Source organism: Thunnus thynnus, chromosome 6 (genome assembly GCF_963924715.1).
Source record: "Thunnus thynnus chromosome 6, fThuThy2.1, whole genome shotgun sequence".
In the NCBI taxonomy this organism is placed as follows: domain Eukaryota; kingdom Metazoa; phylum Chordata; class Actinopteri; order Scombriformes; family Scombridae; genus Thunnus; species Thunnus thynnus.
The window spans coordinates 3,192,546-3,212,056 of NC_089522.1; the positions used below are offsets into that span (position 1 = coordinate 3,192,546).

General features: G+C 39.3%; 1 protein-coding gene across 1 annotated transcript in view; it reads right to left on the minus strand.

Annotated features, from left to right (window-relative positions):
- The window catches only part of snphb (syntaphilin b), a 29,916-nt gene that overhangs the window by 1,565 nt on the left and 8,840 nt on the right, over window positions 1–19,511 (minus strand). The window contains exons 2-6 of the mRNA XM_067593593.1: window positions 11,153–11,285; window positions 3,024–3,203; window positions 2,266–2,373; window positions 1,262–1,411; window positions 3–1,091 (exon numbers count right to left, since the gene is read on the minus strand). Of these exons, the coding sequence (XP_067449694.1) occupies window positions 3–1,091; window positions 1,262–1,411; window positions 2,266–2,373; window positions 3,024–3,203; window positions 11,153–11,202 (1,577 nt within the window). The 5' untranslated portion in view covers window positions 11,203–11,285. The remainder of the gene's footprint in view (window positions 1–2; window positions 1,092–1,261; window positions 1,412–2,265; window positions 2,374–3,023; window positions 3,204–11,152; window positions 11,286–19,511) is intronic.

Genomic DNA, 19,511 nt, shown 5'->3' on the forward strand with positions numbered 1-19,511 from the left:
GCTCCTCCTCCCCCTCATCAGACAATTTCCAGGTGGAGGTGGGGCTGCAGGCCTGGGAGCGAAAAGTGCGTTGCTCCGCGATAGTGTCTAGGTCAGAAGGGTAACCTGCTGTTGCTGGGATGGGGCAGCTTTCGGTCTGAATGCCCGTCTCCCGCAGAGGCAGGGGTAGAGGGGGGGGGGTGGACAGGCAGGGGTGGCTCATACAGCTCACTCCACCCAGGCCGCAACGAACGGGTGCCAGCCGCTCACCTGTGCAAAGCTTCTCATAGGTGGAGGAGTGTGGCATAGTGTGGGGCATAGAGTGTGACAAGTTGCGAGGGAAAGAATGAGGTAAAGTATGGGAGAAGGTGTGAGGCAGAGAGCTGGGCAGAGAGCTGGGCAGAGAGCTGGGCATGGAGCTGGGCAGAGAGCTGGGCATGGAGCTGGGCAGAGAGTGGGAAAAGGTCTGCGCATAGGAGTTGAGTAAAGATGCTGTTTCCTCAGAGAGGAAGGCGGCCTCCAGCAGCAGGTCAGCCCGACTGGGGATGCTGCTCTCCCCACAGCATACAAAGCCGCTGTCCTGGGTGCCATCACCTGACAGACAAGGAAAGTCTGGCCCATTGCCGTTCCTGTCTGCCAGTGCCTGATCACTCAGCTTGGTGTAGGTGGAGCTCCGGGTCAGAGAACGGGCTGGGGAACCATCACAGGAGCAAGACCCCCTCCCACCTACTGCAGGTTTGGGTATTCCCCCTGGACTTTCACCTGATACAGACGCTGGTGCTGAACCCCCGACACGGATCCGACAGCCTGGTATGGCTTCCCCCTCCTTGGCTAACCCAGCCTGGGCTAATTCCATGCTGAGCAAAAGGTTCTCGAGCTTGTGGTTCTGAGTGTTGATGTCCTGGAAGTACTTCTGAACCCCTATGTCTCCACTGAGTCCCCCGGCGTCACTGAGCCTGGCACGGACAGTGTCCACGGCCTGTTTGAGCTGGTGGATCTCCTGACGAGCCTCCTTTAGGGCCAGCTGAGCCTCCACACGGTGACATTCCTCCTCAACCCAGTCCTCCTGCATTCTGTAAAGCTGCCCTCTCAGCTCATCTATCTCTGTGTCCCTAATGTCAAAATGGAAAATAAAAAGAAAGAACAGAGGATAATGAGACAGAACAAGAGAATTAGGAGGGGGGATAAAGATATTGAGAAAAGTAGCAAAGGGAGAACCTCGACTCAACAAAAACACTGTCTTTTTGACTAAATCATTTCTATTTCGATCTCAATATCTCACCTGTCTTGAAGAGTGTTGATAGTTTCTTTTAGCTTGGCCCGCAGGTGTCTGATACACACCTCCTTCTGCTGCAGGGGTGTGAGGTACTGCTCTGGTGGAGGGGGCCGGATACCATGGTTGTCCGTACATGATGTGTACTTCTGGTGACGTCTAAGACACACAGGACACAAACATAGAGGTGTTTTCCTAAGGCTGGGTAGTGAGCCTCAGCACTTTTTTGGTACTGATCTAAATGTTTAAGTAGCACTGAGTATTGAAAACGGTACCAGAAGGTAACATTAAACATCTGGTCAGGTTGGTAATCTTGTTTAATAATGATTTGTTTTAGACAGTTCCTGATATGAATAAAATTTCCAACTGAAGGTAAATTAGATCGCACTCCAGTCATTTGAATTTGCTGTATCTTTACAGTAACAGTAACATGCACAAACATTTTGGCTAATGCCTTCTTTGTTTGCTGGCTCAATGACTGTCACAATCCAAATTCTTTTATTAAGTAATGCCAGATGCACATTACTTTTTTAATAAGTTAATGTGATACCACACCCTTTCCTTTTATTCAGTTCCAACTATTTCACGTCTATGACAGGTGCTTGATTTGTTCTAGGTATGTGCACCTGGCACTACTTACATGTTTAAAAGAGTTGCAATTGTGACAATCATTGAGTCTGCGAACTCAGGAAGGTATCAGTGGTACCGTTTGTGTTTGTGTGATATCATCAAACAAAAGGTGAGCCTGTTTTCATACTCTTTTTCAGTGATTCAGATGATAAAGTGAAAATGAAATGGCAGTTGAGTCTGTTCATTTGTTTAATAAAACAGATCAGGGGATAAAATTATATGTGGTAGGCATATCAAGTTCTGATTTTGACTGACATGAGAATACAAGGTTTTATATTTGGTTTGACATTAATACAATCAGTCATTCCAAGGAGTATTTTAGCAGTCAGCAAAAGAAACTTTTCATCTCCACTGAACAGACCCTGCAGTGTCTGATGTCTCACCCTTTGGTGGGGCTGCAGTCGCTGCCTTTACAAGAGCCTGAGTTGCTGCTGCTGCTGAAGGAGGCATTGCCATAGGGATCTCTATTACTGGGCGCAGCTGGAGTCCGCCTGGTCCAAAGTAAGGGGAGACATGTTAAACTGTCCCTGGTAACTAGTATGAAACCACACTCCAGACAACAAGGTGAAAGTGGATTCAGTCAGCTGTTGAGCAAAACCATCATGACACTGTTCAAAATCACAGATGTGAATGGAGCAAACTTCAATCCAGGTCCACTAACATGCCAATACAACACAGAAATGCACAATATACACAGACACATTACAAATACAGAGGCCAAAGTCACAGCTAGCAGACAACTGTTCTGCAAGAAGACTTTGTCCTTTAGGCACTGACAGTGATGTTACTGTTTTTTTGAAAAGGGAATCTACTCTGTGAAGATGAAAACCGAAACCCAAATAAAAAAAAATCACTCAGTGACATAACTGTAAAAAGCTTTCTTCAAAATAAATTAGGTGAGGATAGGTGTAACTAGAGTCTGAAAATAAAATGAAAAGAGAACAAATGAAGAGAAAAGAAGAGGGGAGTAACAGGTCAGACTGGGCATGATGCTGGAACATCTTCAGGTCAACAACTCTCTCAGATGTTTTAAACAAAGTAACATCATGAAACATTCACAACAGTGCAATGTCTGTCATCATTCCCATGCTTCAGAGAGTCAACACTGATCAAGAGGAAAGAAGAGGGACTCAGAACAGACCGAGAACGAGGGGTGGAGGGAGAGTTTGTTGAACGGCTGTGGCGGTCCGGAGACTTGGTGGAAGGGTATCCTTTACTTGGTGACTTGGTTGATGCATAGCCTTTAGTTGGGCGCATTGAAACCATATAGCCTGCCTCCATGGGAACGTAGTCTAGCTCTATGAACCTGCAGTAGTCAAATCTGACAGACCGGGCAGAGACAACAAGGTGTTATTACACAGAGGACAGGAGAGGACCACACCTGACCCATACATGCTACAAACATATGCACACTGTACCAAGCTGTGTGGCATATAGCACATTTTAGGATTCACCTAATTCATTTGGAGCCTGAGCTGCAGGCAGGCAGATGCCAAATATCAACAAGCACTCAAACACTGAAGGGGCCCGATAGAGGTGGCTCTCTAAAAGCTTTACGAGAGATGGAGAGCCCTCCTAATAGTGGAGGTAACACTCTTTGAGTTCCCATACAAGACATCTATGTGAGTTAATTTGCAGCTACGATGCCTTTACTGACCCAGAACACACACTAACGCTGCATATCCTGAAACACAACTCACAAGAAATAAAAATGTTCTGAGACTCTAATGATGAGAGAAGCAGGGGAGGGCCAGCAACAGCATTAGTTTTATTCATTAGAACCTCATCATACAGAGCAGCTTACAGATGTTTCTACACACAGCAAAACTGCTTTTAAAGTCGAACTGAAATTATAATTAATTCATGCTAAGAAATATTAAAAGTATATTTGTCCTGTTTGTTTTGACTTTTGTACATGTGGTCAAAATTATTTTTAACCAAAAAGAATACATTTTGATTTTATGGGTCTCTGAACCAATTTAAGAGAGACAACTAATACTAGCTAGACTAGCTTCCACTGTCTGAGTGGAGTTCAAACTTAGAGGATACATTCACAATTTTTCGAGTGTCTTAAAACAAGAGTCATGTGCCCATATGAAAACTGAAAGAGGTTCTCCTCGCTGTAATCGTTCCTCCTATTCAGTGTTCATTTGGGCACCTGACTGTTGATTTAAGACAGAAATGAAAAATTATGAACCCGTCCTTTAACAGTATGATGGATTCACCCAAATGTTGAATGTTGTAAAAGGACAGACATCTTAAATCATTAATGGTAGATATCCAACGCGATGTGGACTTGTTGAAAAAGGGAAAAGGTTTATTCAACGATTATTATATCAACATGCGTCCAGTCAGTAGCACATAACTGAACTTGACAGCACTCCTAGCAAAGCTAAAATTACATCAAAATTATAATCTAACATAAATTCAACCTCCAAATCTGATACAACCCAAAACACTGACATGAACATAACAGTGCAGCCAAATATCTCTCTCATCAGGACTAAAACTGGACTGTATATTTGCTGACATGGATTAAGGACAGATTTAGCCTGCTGTGGTAAAAAGTGATGAATCAAATCCAACCCCTGCGCTACCCCCTACTAGTGTTTCTCTCCACAGATCACCAAGAAAATTGTGTTCATCTTCACATCACATCATTCACATCATCCTGCACCACGAGGGCAGATTACAACTTCACTTAAACTAATCCATGTCAGACAATGGACTCATTCCTAAAAATCACCTTAACCATATATATAATCTAAACACTAATGTTAGCAAGAGGTCAAATAAACATTTTCACCGTAAACCATTGCTACTATTCTGTTAAAGAAAATAAAGTTGAGTGTCACAGTACAGTTATATCAGGGCTAACTAGGAAAACAAAGGGTGATCTGTGATGGGCAACTTCTATCAAGACATTCCTTGCTGATAAAATTGATATTTTAATGTTGTATAATCAGTAATGTATGACACATAGCAAACATTGGAATGAAAACTTTAAAAGAGACATGACTATTACCCGATCACTGGCCCCCGCATAGGGAGGGGGGGACAAGCAGGGCCAATCAGAGCAGCCATGAGGGATTTTCACACAGGACATGATAACTCCACAACACCACACTAAAATCCCAAATATGGACACAGTGCTGCACCCAACTCAATGTCTTTTACCTTAAGGTTAACTTACTCAAGCTTTTTCACCACACAAGATGTCCAGAAAAAAGAGAATTATTCAAACATTTTCCAAATTGTACAATGTAAAGAGAGAGATCATGAGATCATTCGAATACACTCAGGGGTTTTGCTACTACAGCCTCACGTGGTCTGGTATGACCAATACGGGTAGCTTATGTTATGTGGCTAATGTTAGCACATTAAAGCTAGATGAGGAGATTACTGAGTCAATTTTTGACTTCATGACTTCATCCACTTTTACAGTGCATTTTAGCATTTATCATTATCCTGTAATTGCTAATGATAATGGCTATGATAGCTGCTGTTCAGAAAGTTACATGGAATCACTTTAAATCTTACTTTGTGTATCGATGTTAGAGCAACACCAACCGCCTGGAAGCATAATTCCAATCAAATGGGAAAACCATTGAGGTATGTTTAATAATTCACGTTTAATATTACCCAATGGTTGTTATATTTGAGACACTAAAATAATGATGTGTGATTCTTTCTTCTTTTTCTGCTGCAACTGCCACAAGTTTTAGTAAAGAGTTGTCCCATACCAAGTGGCAAGTGCTGAGTAAACATGTCCAGTGTGATACAATGAGCCAGATATTGACTACTCAGCAGTCCTTCCAAGATCAATATATGACGAAAGCCAAGACACTGACAGAACAGAAACACACAAGGGGAAGCAGCTAAAGCAGTGAGCCTGTATAGGGACAGAATACACAGTACAACAGTGTAAAAGGTTTGACAGTCTATCCTGTTCATCTGCTGGGATGAAACCTGTGTCTGGACTGTGGCTGGTGAGTGGCTGTCTGGTGGAGGGAGTGATAGGTAGGCTGTTTCCCAGGAGTCAGGTGTGAGTGGGTGGAGTGCATAAATATTCCTTTACACTGTGGTTTTGTTTCTGGTGGAGACAGAGACTTTGCTCAAGAAGATGAAATAATTTTTGATATGTCAGTGTCTCGCCAACCCTCTGCTGTGGAGCTTGTTAGTGTCTCTAACAAATATGTTAGTGTTCACTGAGCAGTGATGGTTCTCATGAACCAGTGATCACCAGTGATCACAGTTTGCTTCTACAGTATGACGATAGCATTATTTCTACTGTGCATGTAGCCGCTAAACACGTCATACTAATCACAGATGACATAAAGGGACCAAATGGTATTAACAAAATCTCAGATTCTTGTGTGTAAATTTACCAAGTGAAGCTACAGAGGTAGGTATGTCAGGGTTTCCCTCATTTTCTTTCTACTAGGACATCAGGAGATTCTGAGATGATGGGGCTTGTAGCAGCCAACAATGTAATAACTACTGTTAATGTAATAATTGCCAATAACATAATAATGTTTCCATTCTTAATGTAATAAAAGTCAATAATGTAATAACTTATCCATAATGTAAATTTGTAAACCAATAACATAATATCTTTTTGTGCATGATGTAAGAAGTTATTACATTATTGGCTGGTTATTACATTATTAGCTGAGTTAAAGGAAAATCACAAAAAATGCAATAACTGGAGCTGATAATGTAATAACATACTTATATCACTTTATTTAAGTTTTATTTATTTGCTATAAAGTGTCATACTTCCATGACACTCACCCTTACTGTTACCTCTTTCAAATAGCTGCTCAAAAACCTGACCACATACACATACACACACACACACACACACACACACACACACACACACACACACACACACACACACACACACCTACTATCTCTCTATCTATCTTTGTGTCATGTTAGCTTGTCTGTTGCCACTTTCAAGTTTTTGAGTAAAACTGAATCAACACACATCAATTCCATACAAACTTGAATGTCTCCTAAAGCCCATAGTAAACTGCATAGTTTTTGCAAAAAAACTGCATGGGATTAGCATAAAATTGGCGTGTCTGTAAAGGGAAGACTCGTGGGTACCCATAGAACCCATTTTCATTCAGATATCTTGAGGTGAGAAGTCAAGGGCCCCCTTGAAAATGGCCATGCCAGTTTTTCCCTTGCCAAAATTAAGCTTAAATTTGGAGCTTTATTTAGCCCCCTTCCTGTCAAGCCAACACGACATTGTACCAATGGATGCCTTAGGTCTTCTAGTTTCATATGATATCAGTATCTTCACTAGCTTTAAAATTGAGCCTGCTACAGCCTCTGAAAGATGTTGGCGGAGGGAGCAGACGCCCCTGTGGGTTAATTAGAATGATCTCACAGATTTGTATATCCTCTTGCACCAAATATATTAGAAATGTTAATCTATGTGCATGAATCTCACCTAAATCTCTCTGGGAATTATGACTATATATTTGTTTGTGGTACTTGATGGTTAGACTCCAGCCCTGCCTTCTACTCCTTAACCATTTGACTACCAAATGAAGTGTGAGCACATATTTGCAAACACAGACAATTTCTAATATGAAATCTGTACCTCTTTGAAGATGCTTTGTCCTGGAATACAAAGATCACCATTTCTCTCCATGAAAAATGTCATCTTTAATTAAACGTATTTAAATTACAAGCAAACTGTTTCAATCACACTATTATAGCTAGTCAGCACTCTCTCTCTCCATATGCATATATAAAAAAACCTGACTCCTGAAAAGTTACATGAAAATTTATGACCAAATCAGTATCCTTGCCCTATTTACATCCCTGGCTATTTGAATACAGTCATGAGGCTCAACAAGCAGTCTAAAACTGAAACAAATGATATCGATAGTTCATTGTTGAAGACATGTATTTTCTTTGGCAGTACCCATGACTGACCACTAGATGGCTGTTGATTGACAAGTTATCCTGTCATGTTACTCTGATATTAGGCTTTCTTCCTTTGCAAACTTCTGTCTTCCTTATCACACATGTTGAAAGGTAATTAGTGATTTAATTTAATTCAGTAAATACAGTTTATTTAGCTTATTTAGGAGACATACAAGTTTGTATGGAATTGATGTGTGTTGATTCACTTTTACTCAAAAACTGGAAAGTGGCACCAGGCAAGGTAACATGACACAAACAAATGTATGGTCACAATTCCTAGAGAGATAGTAGGTGTGTGTGTGGTCAGGTTTTTGAGCAGCTATTTGAAATCGGTAACAGTAAGGATGAGTGTTATAGAAGTGTGACACTTTATAACAAATAAATAAAACTTAAAGTGATATAAGTATGTTATTACATTATCTGCTTCAGTTATTACATTTTTTATGGGGGTTTTTTTTTAACCCAGCTAATCCTGTAATAACTTATTACATTATGCACAAAAACTTATTATGTTATTGGTTTAGAAATTTTATTACATTATAGGTAAGTTATTACATTATTGACTTTTATTAGATTAAGAATGGAAAAAATTATTATGTTACTGGCAGTTATTACATTAACAATAGTTATTATATTATTGGCTGCTACAGGGCTCAACAAACTCCAATATCAATACAGAGAACTCCATTTGGTATATCAGTGTTGTTTTCATATATTATATAGTTGAACTGTGACCTAACTGCAAGCTGTGAAGAGTCTTTGTTACATTTTAAATTAATTCACCTACAAATTTCCTCCAATAGATCAAGGAGAGGCAGGAAATCAGCAAGGGTGGGAATCTTTGGGAATCACACAATTCAAGTCGATTCTGATTCTGATTCTGATTCTTGGTGTCATAATCAGATTAGATAAATAAAAAGGCTAGAATTAGGAAGCATGTTACAGTCCTCTACCTGATAATGATAATAATGAAATGAAAGTGTAATTTACTGACCACCATCATTGGCCAAATGTCTTAAATGTTCCGTGAATGGGAAATTTGCCGGCATGTTCTGGAGTTCTGGAGATGATCGCTCAGCAATGGAGAGTGCATTTGTTGGCTGGCCCATTCATTGCTCCTGCTAATACTAAGCTAATTTTTAAGTTAATAAGTCCAAAATTAGCTCAAATGTTTGCCTTCTTTGAAGATGAACTCTTCAAAGATGAGTGTGTTTGTGCTGTACACCATCCAGTTGCTTTTTTGTGTAAAACATACAAAAAATGGATGGAATGGAATCAGAATCATAGAAGATGAGAATCCTGATTCTTATGTGACTCAATTTTTCTCCCACCCCTAGAATCAATGCAGTGACTAAAAACTGAAGGGGAAACCCTGGTCTGAAGTTTCACATGTAGCATAAATGTTGCCTGTGCGCTGTTAGTCTTGTTTTAGTGGCTACAGTGCATTCCAGAGCTACAGCTACAGCTACGGAGCATGCTCTCTGAGACTGTAACTGAAGTGTGTCTCACGCAGGGGGCGCAGGCACAGGAATGGCCACTGGTGCTGTGGCCGCTGGTGCAGCCGTCCCCAACCCTGACGCCGGCTTGGGCACCGGGACGGGCGAGGACGCCAGTATTTGCTGCAAGCGGCGTTTGGGCTGCAGCACCTTCAGTGGGTTGAATCTGAGGGAAAGAGACGAGAAAGAGGAGGACACCACAGCTACAGGTTGAACCATCTGTAGCTACATGTTACTGTAGCAATAAAACTGCTACACCCACCATGACTAGACATATGATCTGTGAGCCACATACCCAGATCGCTTGCAATGTCTGGATGAGAATATTGATTAAAATACTTTAAAACTGGTCCACAGAAGTAAATTAATGTTCAACGATTATTCTGTATACATTAAGTGTACAACATACATTGTGATACAACATTACTGCAGTATTTGCATTGCAAAGTGAGAACATTAAGGTCTGAGCCTAAATGGCTCTATGGATGTGGAAAAAGGGTTTAAGGTTGAGGTCATCACTAAACCTCAATAAACCTCAATAACACAGTCTTATCATGTGTCTTTACTTGTGTCCCGTAAACAGGCCAAGAAAGTCCATCCATTACACAGTACCTGTAGGAGAAAACACATCAGTATACTCAAAAAACTAAACTGTATTCCAGTTGCAGTAAACTTGCTGTTCACTGGTCAGCATGTGGAAGGTGGCTGACTGCATCCAGTTTATTTTGAACACATATTCTTGTCAATAATACCACGGCCCCTCCATCAGGATCAATAAAGCTAATTAAAAATAGTAAAATGCTGACGCAACCACGACTGCAAAGGAATACAGAGAGTGTGCTAAGAGTTCAGGGTACCACATTCTAATTAGGCACCCTTTATAAGGTTTTTTTTAGGTTGTAACTTAGTATTTAATTAATGTTACTAAATAATTTACTAATGCTTTAGTTGTAAGCCATTAATTAGAATAACTTTTAGGTTCTTCATCAAAATACTGGTAAGATGGCAAACAAGCCGACCCCAAGATTTTCAAAGGAATGGGGTGTTACTGGGATTAGTAACTGTAACAATGTAATTACTGAATTTAAACTCGTAATCCCGTACACTACTCACTACTGAAAAAAATAATCACGTCACTGTACCCACATTACTAACGCTAACCCAACACTGTTGATGTTCTTTGAAGGCATTAACAAAAAGTCCCAAGTTTCTTACTATCTTTTAAGCCAACAGAAAAAATGATTAAGTCCTGTGAAATTATGAATGTTAATGCGCTGTTACTAAATTGATTTTTCATCCTTTTCCAGAAGGTCAGAGGTTGTATGATCCATTGAAGCAGTCTACCAGATGAAGTAAAAAGCTAAAAAGACAAAGTAAGTGTCCTGTTGGAGGCAGATGAAAACCAGCCAGAAATATTTCACAGTACAACATCTGGTGAATTAAAGGAAAATGTTAAATTTTGAAAAAAAATAATGTTACATACACATTTCTACTGGTGTTAAAAAGGTCATGTCATATGTCACAGTTTGTTAATCTGACAAGGAGCAACATAACTGTGCTACAGAAAAATCAAAGGCACTGAACAAAGGCTGATGAAAGGACACGGTGAGGGTAAATGTAGAAAACGTGAATAAGCAGAATGCATTAATACACTAGCAGCATCCGTACAGCTACACATAGGCCCATATTTATCAAGTGTCTCTGAGTTGCTCCTAGGAATCGTGATAAAAGTTATTTATCTGAAGAAACTCAAGAGGCAAATGTGACAGATTAGGGGGACATGGCTAAAAGGGGAAAAAAATACCATGGCTTCTCATTGGCTACCTACCGGCGAGAGCCCGACACAGACCTCCGATTGGCTGGAGCAGGAGCAGACATGGGGTCAGACAGCCTCTTGTGTAACCTTCAGTTTCTTCTGTCCTCACTTTCTCTTTCAGTTGTAAGAGCCTGGAGCCTGGAGCCTGGAGCCAAACAGAGACAAAAGCAGTGAGTGACCACATGCACTCAGACAGAGCGAGAGTGGTTAAGAGCAGTGACAGTCTGGGAAAATAACAAAAACTAGTCATTATGGTGGTACACACACACACACACATACACACACACACACACACACACACACACACACACACACACACACATATCAGATCATGGTTACTTTTGGGGAAATTCCATAGACTTACATTAATTTCTTGGGGACTTACTCTAACCCTAACCATAACCACTACTTGCCAAACCCCAACCCTTACCCTAACCTTAACCTAACCCTAACCTTAATGAGAACCTATTATACTCATTTTAACTCTATTTTTTTTATTTTTGGACTCCATTAGAGTAGCTGTGCATGATTCACAGTTCAAAAAACTCCTTATTTATCTTATACTGGTCCTTTATGCAGCCCCTCACTATACACAGTTTCTCTTTAGACTCTATTTTGGATCCTGTCTCTTTAAGGCCCCCCTCCTTATGAGCCCACTCTGTTCTGATTGGCCAGCTTTAGGTATCAGAGTTGTGGAACTTTACTGCCAATGCAAACCAAACATTTCCTGCTTTACTGCTTCAAATTAAAAGCCTTTAGATGACTAAATTACGGGAGACTTTTATTGTGAAGAATTTACAGGAGGTGACACTGTTCTTCACTAAAGTAGCAGAGCTTCATTAGCGGTGCTAAAAAACGGTCGAAACAACAACATAAGGAGATATTTGAAGTTATTTGTTCAGCAGATCAGTTAGAAATAACGCAGGGAGGAATAGTACAAGCAGAAACAGCTACAGTGATGATGTTTTATGAAGAGCTGCAGACAACCAGCACACCTCCAACAAGTAAACTACTTATTTTACTTTGCTGTGTGATGGAGTTATGACTCAGCGTGACTACCCCCAAAACAATGGAAAAATGCCATAATGTTAGCGGAACGGAGTAGTGAACTTGGGTGCTGTGCATATAAAGAAATCCGTCACTATCTGACATCAGCTTGGGCTGAAAGTATAAAAATCCTATTTTGTGCACAGGGATTACTTTTACATACATTTACCTCATTATTTTAAACGTCAGCCACTTTTAACATGTACATCCAACATTGTGACATTATATATATATATATATGTATGTCTGAAAATAAGGAGAAGCATAATACCACTTTATACTTTAACCACTGATCCTTTTTCCCAATTGGGTATATGACTTATGTCCCCAATTGAACAAGCTTCCCCAATTAACTGGTTTTAAGTCTGAAATTTGTCCCCAAAGGTAGCCTATCACAGACCACACACACACACACACACACACACACACACACACACACACACACACACACACACACACACACACAAATAAGGGATGAGTTTTGCTCACTGCCTCTGCACTTGCCTCAGCATGCTGTGTGATGCTGCTGACTCAAGCTGACATTTTGCTGGCAAAGACAGGACATGAGGGTTCAATGGCAAATCACCTCCCCACCATGTGGGAACACTTACCAATCGTCATTCATCTGATTCGTCTCAGGCCAAATACCGGTGAGAACAGCAGAAGTGAATAAAGGGAACTGTCATTTGCATCTGTAAGCATATGGTAGCCAGGGCCTTTATTTGGGACAGGCCTGTAATAGAGACAGGCCTTTATTTGTTTGTTTGTTTCTTTCTTCTTTCTTTAGTATCTCGCCACTTCAGACCTACATTTGACCCCCTAAACATGTTCAAAAACTCACCAAATTTGGCACGCACATCAGGTCTGGTGAAAAATTTGATAAAATGTAAAAATTATCCCCCAAAGTGCCAAAATGTGCTCTATAGCACCACCTATGTATCTAAAATGTCTGCCACGGCTTGTAGGAATGTCGTAGAGAGATCGAAACAAAACTCAATTATTCGACTAATCAAGACCTACAAATCATGCTGACACCCCTGACCTAAATCCAACAGGAAGTCTGCACACATGAAAGAATGAAAAAAAAAAGAAAAACAAATGGTTCTGATGTCTAAACTATAAGTCTGACCACTTTGTAACTTGTATCAATGGATTCGCGACAAATTTTCCTACAAAAATATTATTTTTAATGTAAGATTTGGCCATGGGATATTTCACAAGGGTGGGGTGGGGGGGTTGACAGTTGAATGGATACAGCAGAAAGGTCTATATAAATACAGTGCATTATTTACAAACTTTGTATGAAATTTGGTGTTATTATTATCATTTATTTTACAATAATTATAGGTCTTATATGTATAATTTAGTAATGGGGATGTCCTATGAGGGGAAGGGAAAAATTGGAGTGAGGGTGACAGTTTAGTGATAAAGTGCTGTAGAAAAATAAAATCATAACTAAATTTTGTTGCTCTCTACTGCAGTTTTTCCTTTCTTAGGGCCTAAGTACCTAGCACTCTTACACTCTCCATTCAAATATATGAATGTTTTTCTGTGTCCAGCTGCAGTTACTTCATTGTTTGTACACATCTGACAGCAGTGTTCAATGACGTTTCAATGCAGCTCATTTTTGTAGGCCACAGCAGCAATGTCTTTTTACATATAGTACATCAATACATACCTTATATGCATTTTGCTGTGATTATCATATATTTTTGTATTTTACAGTAATCAAGGTCCGATATGTATTATTCAGTAGTGAGGATGACTTATGATGGCAAGGGAAAAAATGGTGGGAGGGTAACAATTTAGTGATAACGTGTTGTACAAAAAAGAAAGCAAAATTATAATTTTCAGCTCTGTACAGCAGTTTTTCCTTTATTAGGGCCTCAGCAGCTAGCAGTCTTACACTCTCTATTCAAATACATGAGTATTTTTCTGTATTCTCCAAAGGCAGTTACTTTTTGTTTCTACATATTTGACAGTTGTGTTCAATGTTTACTTTCTTCTCAAGGAGTACTTGTGCTCCTAAATTAAATTATTTATGCGCACACATAGAACTTTAGGAGCACACTGAAAAATGTTCAAGTAACAGTTTATTAAAGGAAAAAATTATTTACATACATATTTAAATGCTTTGTGTGTGTGTGTGTGTGTATGTATATCAAAATGTGTGTTCTCTTTAGGGGTGCTCTATCATGGCAAAAGCGATTGCTGATATATATACATAATTTTTCCCACTTGGCTGAGGAGACTATTACACATGTAAGCATAGATTGTAATAAGTATGATCAAAAAAGACAATATATGAAGGGAAGAACTCAAGAAGACTACAGTTCCGGAGCTCAGCATTAAAACTTTAATGAACCTGCCAAATGGGTTGAGCAGCAGGTTGTTTTTTTTAGTTTATTATACAGACAGGATTAATGTGTAGGATTTAATATTTGGTCCACAGTCCGAAGCGGGGGGTGGTAGTAATGCACCTAATACGCTGGTTGCCAACTGCTGTAATAACCCAAAAAAAGGAGAATAAACGGTTTTATCAAACAGAGTGGTACATCCTGTCAGCCGAGGTGTTTCCTATCTGTGCAGCCGAACACAGCAGCTCTTCCACGGACTGTTTCTCCCTGATGGTCCCGGTGCTTCTTCCGCAGGCTTCACTTCACTTAATTGACCGACAGACCCACTGGTTCTCCCCACTTTAACCTTGGATCCAAACAGACAGCCAGGGCTAGCTGAGAGGCTAGTGTAGGCTAACTGGTTGTGCTTCTTTCCGGTCATGCTGCAGCTAACGCTCTGCTAGCCTTAAGAGCGTCGCCACTTCTTGTATCCGTTGTTTCAACTTTAAATCCCTCTAGCTTTTCATATACTTTTATGGTTGTAATTTGTAGTTGCACAGTGTGCGAGTACATTTTTTCCCCAATTCGCACACATCTATTTTTAGGTACAAATGTGAGTCAACTTCCAGAAAGTCCCAGAAAACGCCATTTTATTTACGTGATTGGTGCTACTGCTTGCTCGATTACTAAAGATAGAACACACATGTAAATTCAAGATTTGTAGGGCAAAATCTTGTGACTCATTTAAAGTTCAAATGAAGTTTGTATCCAAAACTATGTGGAAGCAGTAGATGTTCAAAAAGGTGTGGGTTCGCTCACACTCTCCATTCAAATATATGAGTATTTTTCTGTGTCCAGCTGCAGTTACTTATTGTCTCTACACACCTGACAGTACACATGTCAATCAAACTTTCACCAGGTCATGTGCGTTAAAAGTCTGTACTTTTCTAAAAATAGACTTGATGAAAATTAGGAAATTAATTTCTTTTATACACAAACTCATCAAGAGTTTTCAATTTACTAATTGAAATTCAAGTGAATGGGCCAAAAACTTGCATTATTTTGATGACACAGGTGTGAGCAAGGCAGAAATGTCTCACCCTGCAGAAAATTCTCATCCTCGCACTGTTGAGATTTGATGTTTCGCCATGACAGAGGAAGTTGCTATAACTTTATCGTAAATGCTCCAGTCTGCACCAAACTTTACATGTTTGACAAGAGTCCCGGCCTGAACACGTCTACATGACAATATTCTATCAGTGATGCAAACTGGCTGAGTAACCCTAACCCCCTACGAAATTGCAGCAAAGCAGCGCCAGCAGCGGGCAAAATAGTGGACAAAGGAAGTGACGTTTATCTCCTTCTTGCACTGTCTGAAAACAGCTTGGGTCTGAAGACATCTACATGCCCGTGACAGAAGCCCTTCGATTGCACCGCGGCACGACATGCACGGAGGCGCAAGGGCCCGTTCAATGCTGCTTGCAGCTTTAATTTCTAAATTCCTCTGTTCCCCAGTTAATACAACTCAAAACTTCCTCCATGTTGACCTGTTGTCCTGATAAATTAGAATGATGTCCACTGCCACAGCACTGACTCCACCAGTACAGCAGGACTAATGTCAGCCAGTCCACTTCGACTTCTTCCTCAGACAACGTTACGTTATCATGAATGAAACTCCTCCAGAATTTTCACGTTAAAGTCTTGCAGCCCTCCCTTTATCAGAAGGCTTTTAATATGGAAAAACATCAGGAAATGTAACATTTTGTTGATGGTAGCTTAACACTGATCAGGAGTACAGCAAAGAAGAAACTTAGAAGAAGAAAGAAGAAGGACTTTTCTTTTTATATAGCATGCTTGTTATTAGCAATCTTTTGTTTTTGTTGGCAAATGTAATTATTGGTTATTCAAATTTTTTATAATTCTATTATTATACTATTATTTTTTCCTTTGAGTTTTGAAATTCTCATCAGCACAATCCTTTTTATTTCTTTAACGCATTATGGACTGTTTTGCCTTTTTATTTGTGCAAATAAATAAACTTAAACTAAATGAAATGAAAAAAAAAGATTGGAATTTGAGTATCACAACATCCACTAGGAGCACCAGAGTGGCGAGTATAACATGAGTCTGTTCTGATGGAAATGGCCATTATATTAAATTTACCATGTTGTTGTAGTAGGCTACAGGTAATTCCACACCCGCCAATGCTTTTTTTTTTTTTACACAGCCTTTATTAATAACCATCTTTTATTTTAATACTGGCTTCTACACAAGGATTCATGGTATTCAAACATACATGTGGCTGTGTGGATGTGGAAAGAAGAGGATGGAGCACAGCCTGCCTGCAATCCCATAAACATTTAATCATTACCCCTGTCAGTGACTGTCACCTGGCAAAGCTCAAACTGGCATTATATTGCTGGAAATGGCAAATGCAAAGGGATTTGTGCCATGTATGGCATTCATGGAGTATGCTAATAAACAACAACAACAACATCTGCAAGTATCTATTGTATCAGGCTTAGAGAAAGAGATGCACATGGAGGGGTAAAAGAAGGGGATAGTGCTCAATCAATAATACATCACATACACAACTTAGTGGGCTCTTGGGTGCCAGATTTGTATGGTTTGTGTGTGTATCTGTGTGTGTGTGTAAATGCAAGGCACCTGCTGTAAGTCACCTTCGTGCTGTGATAGCTCTACACGCTGTGTTGTTTCCCTGCCAACCTCATCTCTCTTTCACTACAGGCCAATGCTAAAACTCAGTCAGTGAATGAGGACATACGTCATTACTGGAAATAAAGCATTGTATTCTTATCTATCTGCTGCATCACTTCAATATCAAATTACAGGTTATTCATTTAAATCTTGCTAACACCATAAATCTACCTACTGTATAACCTGAGCTCTACTTTAATTCATCTAGCAGTGTTCCTGTGCTCTCTGTCATTGCAATGTTTAGTTTTTAGCATTACTGCTTTGATTGGAACAACAACAACAACAACAACAACACATACACACACACACAAAACAAGAAGATTGAATCCTCAGTCCCTATAGTAATTAATTTATCTCATTACATGCTAAATATGTGTCCAAAATTAATTTTTGAGTTGTTTTTTTTTTTAATCAAAATTTCTCTTTTCCTGTAAAACATACAGTGGTAGAAGAAGTATTCAGTACCAATACAGCAATGTAAAAGTACTCCATTACAAGTAAAAGTTCTGCATGAAGAATCCTACTAAAGTAAAGGTACATAAGTATTCCCATAGGAAAGCAAAATCCAAGAAGAGTTCTCATAGTTGTTTCTTTCATTTATCCTAGACACAAATGAGCTATTTTTAAGACTAAGCAGACCAAATGCTTTTTCTCCTACTTCTCAAATTCAACTCAGGAGAAACAACCACATAAAATCTCATTTATGTCTTACTCTGATCAAAACAAGAGATCTCTAAATTATCTTAAATAAGTCTAATTTAAGTCTCCTGAACATGGGACCATGAGATCAGAGAGAGAGAGCTCAAAGAAAACTCAGCTATGACTCCTAGGATCTCATGATTCTTCTCAAATATAACTGTTTCCTGCTGTTGAGGGAAAACCTCTGTAAACATATTGTTAATTGTAACGTTAATGGAGCCAAGCTTACCGGTAAACTTCTACCACTTCTAAAAGATCATTTATGATTTCTCATGAACAGACACTAACTCATTCTGCAAACATTTAACATAACTCGAAATTAATTTCAGCTCCATGTAAAGTGAATAAACATGTTGTTTCCTAGATAATTTTTATAACTTGATTTATTACATCAGAGTTCTCCTGAGTGAAACATGATGCCGAATTTAGCAGAAGACCTCAGTAATATGTAAAAAGTCCGTTTTGTCAGGTAATAAATATCAACAGTGTTTGATGATAAAAAAAAAAAAAAAAACATGAACCAAATGAAACCAAATCAGATTGAAGTGATCTCAAAAAGATATAAAATGGAGATCTTACTACTTTCTCAAGAGACCATCATGAGCAAAAGATTTTTCTCTGGGTTATCAGCTTGATGTGCTTAAAATATTACAGTAAAAGTGGTGGTTTGGTCCCTTTGACTGATATATTATTATATATGACATCATTAAATTATTAATACTGAGGCATCAGTGTAGAAGCAGCAATTTACTGTTGTAGCTGCTGGAAGTGGAGCTAGTTTCATCTTTAATAGTGTGTTGTATTTTAAAAGCTTATATTATCCAGTGTGTCAAATCTTCATCTGAAAAGTAACTAAAGCTGTCAAATATCATTTAAAATCACATTTGACCGTTCGTTCAAGGGTAGGCTATGTAGTAGAACAAAATCTTAGCAGTAGTGTGTGTTTGAGTCAAAATACATGAGCTGCCTGTTCTTTGTAATGCACCATTAAGTCTACACAGACTGCGTAGCAAAAGCAGCACATTAGCAGGGCAGCAATAGCAGCTTCAGTCCTCCATGTGTGCTTACACAGGAGGCATAAAATGGAAGAAAATAGACTTGAGGGGCAAACATATGCTTTGGATTGCAGCTGTGCACATTAAACGCATGTGAATCGTGAGTCTCTACACAGCATGTGTAGACAGCTGTACTGATTAAAATAGAAGCGTATCTGTTCCATCAGTCGCGTGTAAGATGGAATACTGAAAGAAAGAGCCTGTAGATAAAGCTGTTCACACATTTTCTGTGCTGCTCCTCAGCAATTTTTCAACATGCAAATAATATACATAAAAAGAAAATAATTTGCTTAATTTTTGAAACGCCTCAGAAATTTGGTTCTGAGGTTTTCCAGGGTCCTAGGTGTTTTTACTATTGCTTTGTTTTTACCTAAAGGTCATTTTATCTGGTCTTATCCTCTTTTAATTTAATTTTATCCTATTTTATTTATCCTTGTTTTTATTGTTTTATCATAGTTGCTTTGATATGATATGATATATTTGTGTTACATTTTCTGAATGAATCGTGCTATATAA